We start from the raw sequence: 5,866 nt of genomic DNA, 5'->3' as shown, positions 1-5,866 counted from the left end.
GGAGAGGGCTAGGGTTACACAGAGTCGGTTACAATGGTAGGAGATCTACATATTCGTATCGCCAAGCTTGCCTTCCACGCCAAGGAAAGTCCCATCCGGACACGGGACGAAGTCTTCAATCTAGTATCTTCATAGTCTTGGAGTCCGGCCGATGATGATAGTTCGGCTATCCGGACACCCCCTAATCTAGGACTCCCTCACCCCCCTCCACAGTCTAACACATCGTCATATCGTCGTAGTGCTTAGGCAAAGCCCTGCGCCGGTAACATCATCAACACCGTCGCCACGCCGTCGTGCTGACGGAACTCTCCCTCGTCCTCAACTGGATCAAGAGCTCGAGGGACGTCATCGTGTTGAACGTGTGCTGACTCGTACGTTCGGTGCTTGGATCGTGAAGACGTTCGACTACATCAACCGCATTACTAAACGCTTCCGCTTTCGGTCTACGAAGGTACGTGGACACACTCTCCCGTCTCGAGTTGCTATGCATCCCCTAGATAGATCTTGCGTGATCGTAGGAATTTTTTTGAATTACTACATTCCCCTACACTTTGCTCTTCAAGGGAAAAACCAACACAAGCTCAAAAAGTAGCAGGACCTGAGTTTGTTGACAGATTGTGGTGAAATCTGCAATCCTTAGTCTGCAGGCACTTAGGGGGAGCCCTAGATATGTAAATGGAAAGCTACCTCTTTTGCATCCTAGGGTATTAAGAAGTTGTGTAAAGAACTCCTCCACATTGATGTGTATCATGATTAAGGATGGCAATGGGTCGGGTTTGGATCGGGTTGAACAATATCAAATCCATATCCATATCCATGAAGACAACCTTTGCCCGCCCATGAAAAAATCCATGGATGAAAAATTGTGTTCATGTCCAAATCCGATGGATATCCATTTTCACTGGATATCCATTGGGTCCTCTCGAGACATACAAAATAAGACTTAACACAATATTAACATAAACTCTTTCATTCTTCACCTCATGGCAGGCCAGGCTTCACTTATGGTAAATCAACATACAGTAACAACCTAAGATCATTTATTATTTTTCTAATAGATGAGAATGACGAGTCATTTAAGAAGGAGATAAAAATAAGGGAAGGGGTGTTGGAGTATGTTACGGAGGGGATTGACTATCAACTTATAAAAGTTACGATGGGGATTGTGTAATTTCTTATGCATGTTTTAGATAAAAAAGTGTAAGATTGCAGTGGGACATGTGAACATGGGGCAGGGATAGCAGAATTTTTTTCCCATTAAGTCATACTATCGGGTCGGGTTTCGGTATATCCATGGGTACATGATTATATCCATGGCCTACCCATGAACAATCGGGTCGGGTTTGGGCGCCGCCCATGGACACAAAAGCATATCCAAAACCCTATCCATTCGGGTCGGATATCCATGGATATCCATGTCCATGGATAAAATTGCCATCCTTAATCATGATGGATTTGTGGAAATTTATTTTCAACCTTGTTTGTGCAGCAAAATGCTTCAGCAGATGCTCAAGTTGGCTTTGAATGGCAGGAAGGGTTAAAATTGTATCATCTACATACTGAATAACTAGGAAGACCGAATCACTGAAAAGTCTGGGTTGGAGTTTGAATTCAGAGGTGTCTGAATGATATATGAAGATCGCAGCCGTGCACGTTGTTTTCCGCCTGCAAGGGTTTTATAATTGTTAAAAAAATGGTGTTGTGTGTTTAGTTGCCAGTGAACCGGGGAACAATTCCAATGCCTATCAAGCTGTAAAAAGTTTGCAAGAATATTCGACAAACTGGTAACATTTCTAATTATTGTGCAGACAAGCTTACAAATCATATATTGCGAGTACAACAGACTTAATGTCTTAAAACTTATCGAAAACAAACAAACAAACTCCAACTTACTCCAGTACATTGCCAAGAGCACAAAAGTTTCCGACCCTAATAATACATCACAAGACCCTGAGGTCTAACACTTATTCTGAGTTCTGACACAGATGCCTGATACCAAAGAGTTCATACCCGTAGTACACTGCCAGTGCTTCCGATACTATTTTACAGGCATATGGGGAGCCCCATCATCACAAGATCCCCGAAAACCAGCACCGGAGTTTTCAGGGAAGTGGTAGTGCGATGTGGAAGGCGCCCCAATGCAGTAGAGCCAAGAATGATTTGCCTACAGACAACCAGACGGAGCCAGAGCCGGCCATGGCCGGCTCTTGATCTGGGTGCCTGCGTATACCCCCCCTCAAGTCACGCCTTGAGGAGCTCACAGCAGCCGTCGGCGGCCGTGGCCCACTTGAAGGGGGCGGATGCCCCGTGCTCGCCGTCCATGATGATCGGCAGCGGGGTGAAGAAGGGGGTCCGGAGGTGCTCGATGCTGTTGTAGTGGTCCACGTCGTCGTGGTCGTACATGCTCGACACCTCCGAGCCGGAGAGGCTCGAGATGCTGCTCCGGGATTGCGGGATGACGGAGCTCGGGGACGTGGCGAAGCGCGTGGGCGGGGCGCAGTCTGCCCTCTTGCCTCCTCCGGGAGTGTCTTTGCCACCCCCCTCCTTCGTGTTGAGGAAGCGCCCTCCCGTGCCCCTCGCCCGGCGCATCGCGTGGCGGTGGCGTGATTCGTGAAGATACGGCTGTGACATGATCATAAGTGGCAATGAGAATGTTTGAAAGAAATGTTGACTGACATGTGTTTTTGTTGGCAAATGGAAGATGTTTGTTTTCCCCAGTGGAAGTGCAGGCTTACCTTTCTTCCTTTCACAAGCTGATTCTCTGGCTCCACCTTGGCGCGAGCACGGCGGCGGCGAAGGATGCCTTCATACTGCTTTGCATTCACGTAAATCGGCGCGTCAGCTGTTGCATTCAGTGGCAAGAGCAATCGGCCACCGGGCTACGATGAACAGAAAAAGGAAGGCGTTAGAGAATAATATCACAGAAAAAAGAAGCCGTCGAAAATAGAGCAAACAATACACACCAAAGCTTACCGTCGATTTCATCGCATAAGTGGTAAGCAGGCCATAGCACTGGTCAGCTGAAGGATAACCAGAAGACATCTGAAACACATGTGGCAAGTTAGCAACTGAAAACTGGAGACATCCAAAAACAATTTTCAGCTGTAAAGTTGGACAAATTCCAACCATATTTCCAACATAATAAAGTATACCATGGAAGGACCCGGGCCAAATTCAAAGTGACTGTTGTATTCCGGGAGCGGCGACTGCAGTGCGATGGTGGCGGAGTGCTCCAAGGCCTTCTCTCCTTTGTTGCCTCCCGACTCCAAATTCCCTGCGCATCACAGTTTCTCAAAACCTCGACCACAAGAGTGTACTATGTATCCTAGATCAATTTTTAAAACTGCTAGATGCTGATGCTTCCTTATCTGCATTAGTATTATCGAAATGGAGATGTAAGCTTTATATTACTATACAGGTGAGCTCCATGTGGTTGGACAGACGTGTATGTTACTCATGGAATCTTAGAAGTAAATAGCTGTATCAGATTCCATCAAGAGCTACCGTGTAGCTGATTAGTATATGGTTATACGAGGCCAAAACCAATTTCATGTTCAAAATGTCAAACAGTAACCATCAAACATGTGCCTTATCACATCACTGTACGTCACATTTTATTATGATAGAGGGCAATTTTATTGACTCATAATGAAGCATCGCGGTAAAAATAAGCATGACGAGTTCACACCCGGCCTTCTGCACAACTGAGCACAGCCGCATGTTCTTATCACATAGAGATAGGGCATGCTTTAGTGTACATAAAAACAGGGCTAATGATTGTGCGAACAAACACGGGAGCAGAATATCCAGCTCAGCTGTGAACTAATACCATGTTCATCAAAGAAAAGCTTATCTCAGTTGGTACAAAAATAACAGACTTGGGAGACCCAACTGCTACGTCTTCAAAATATAATATTCTGATTGGTAGTATTTTCTTTCCTAATCTTGGGCTTAGGTAATCCGTGCCCTTCCAATATTTTGGATAATACTATAAAAGCAAGCCTGCAGCCCTCGTCACTCTTTAAACTTGTTGACAAGTCTTGTTCATCAGCACCCATCATACGCAAATTTTTCATCTAGTTCATACTACCAAGTTGTTGCATTAAACCTATTTTCTTCCAGGAATTCTTTTTGTCGTCATATGAGGAGGAGAAAAGAGTCAGGTGTCATATCATTCTAAACTCACATGCATATCTTGGCAAAAGGGTCTGCCAAGATTTAAGATTTACTACATGATTATGGAATCCTATTTCAAATTAGGCCATGGGATATGTAATTCAACCGTGTGTTCACCGGCATGGTAGCATGCAGAGATCCAACGAAGCCATGCCAAATTCTTGCAACAGTAACCATTCCACAAGCTAGCAAATATGCAGAGCAGGCTCACCTTGGAACACGGAGAACTTGAGGACCTCAGGAGCCCCGCTCCTGGGCGCCGGCGGTGGCGGTGCGGGATCCAGGATGCCCTGAGCTCTGGGGACGACCTGGAACTGGCCGTCCCGGCGAGCCTCCGCCTCCGGCGACGACGACAAGGCGGCCCCCGGGTCCCCGTACAGCATCTGGGACACCGTCCACCATGGCACCGGGCCTCCACCACCATTGGAGGCCTGCCCGAATCCTTCGTGGCCCTTGAAGCTCATCATCGCTGCCTAGCTTTGCCAAGGAAGGAATTAAACGGGAGTGTCAGAGGCTGGATTCTCTTTGGGCCAGGACAAGAATGCTCTTGCAGGATCTCTAGCTTAGCTAAGCATCCAACCACCCATGCCAAACCAATAATTAAAGAGAAATTCCGAGAGATGAGTGTACGAGCCGAGGAGGTAAAAACAAAAACGAGCAATCGCGGGGAATGGAATAAAATTACATAAAGAAACGACGCAAGTGGGGAGGGGAGCTGCCCCCAAGAACCAGGCAGGACAGATGGGGCAAGAACCGTAGCATCGAGATGCATGCCATGAGCTAGTGGATATGGCACAGGAAACGCGCAAGAAACCAAGACGCCGGCAGGGGAGACGGCCGGCCGCGACGAAACCCGAAGAGCCAGCAGAAGAAAACGGAGCAGAGCACAGAAGGAAGAAGAGGAGAACTGAACGGAAGCAATTTCCTTGGCCAAGAGTAGTAGTACTCTACTGGGACGGGAAGAAGCCCACGGGGAGATGAGATCAGCTTGGAAAGAAGAGAGCAGGAGCCCCCCGGACTTTCAGAAGGCCAGAGATTTTCCCACCCCACAGCAGAGAGAACTTTGAGCAGAGCAGAGCAGAGCACTGGTACACGTATGGAAAACCGGAGAGGGGGGGTTTAGGACGAACCAGGGCGACGGCGGGTGGTCTGCGCGGCGGAGAGGGGAATCAATCAAGCAGAGCCCGCTCGCATCTCAGGCCGCTCAGCTGCTGGGGGAGACCATCTAATAATGGCAAGCAACAAGCGGCAGCAGGGAGGAGAGAGAGGGAGGGGGGAGGGAGGAGATGTGGTTGCAGGACTAGTATATGAATGGATGAATTTATGCCAGTGGGGACGGACAGAGGGCAGAAACCAAGAAAGGTCTCTCTCTCCCCCTCTCTCTCTCTTCGGCCTCCCGGTTCGAGCTGAAAAGATTGCCACTAGCTACTTCGGTGCAGCGGGCTTGCCTTTAATCGCCTTTGCAACACACCGGTCTGGTGCAACTTGGCGGTACTTTAGATTCCTGTAATAGTAGTACGGGTACTGAAGTAGCAGTAGCAGGAGTACTTGCCTGATGGATGGACCGATGATGAGCGCGTAAGTATGGGATTGGCGATCGTGATTCTTCCCGGGACACACGCGACGCAACGGTGGTGAGCCCGAGCCCGAGCCGTGTCGTATGCCAAATTGGTCGTGCATGCGCCTAGCT

General features: G+C 48.3%; 1 protein-coding gene across 2 annotated transcripts; it reads right to left on the bottom strand.

Moving 5' to 3' along the window:
* Positions 1-1,772: 1,772 nt before the first annotated feature.
* Positions 1,773-5,567, bottom strand: LOC123113189 (nuclear transcription factor Y subunit A-10). 2 transcript variants are annotated; one of them, XM_044534362.1, is made up of 6 exons: positions 5,307-5,567; positions 4,388-4,649; positions 3,153-3,274; positions 2,974-3,042; positions 2,736-2,879; positions 1,773-2,622 (listed from the first exon to the last, which is right to left on the bottom strand). In XM_044534362.1, exons 2-6 carry the CDS (start codon positions 4,641-4,643, stop codon positions 2,242-2,244), a joined length of 972 nt encoding a protein of 323 aa, XP_044390297.1. In that variant the 5' UTR covers positions 4,644-4,649; positions 5,307-5,567; the 3' UTR covers positions 1,773-2,241. The 2 variants fall into 2 exon arrangements, with proteins under 2 accessions (XP_044390297.1, XP_044390296.1); XM_044534361.1 differs by having other exon boundaries at positions 4,388-4,653; positions 5,307-5,532.
* Between the last annotated feature and the right edge of the window lie 299 nt (positions 5,568-5,866).

This window comes from Triticum aestivum, chromosome 5B (genome assembly GCF_018294505.1).
Source record: "Triticum aestivum cultivar Chinese Spring chromosome 5B, IWGSC CS RefSeq v2.1, whole genome shotgun sequence".
In the NCBI taxonomy this organism is placed as follows: domain Eukaryota; kingdom Viridiplantae; phylum Streptophyta; class Magnoliopsida; order Poales; family Poaceae; genus Triticum; species Triticum aestivum.
Note: the sequence above shows the minus strand (reverse complement) of the source record. Positions and strands in the feature narration are given on the sequence as shown.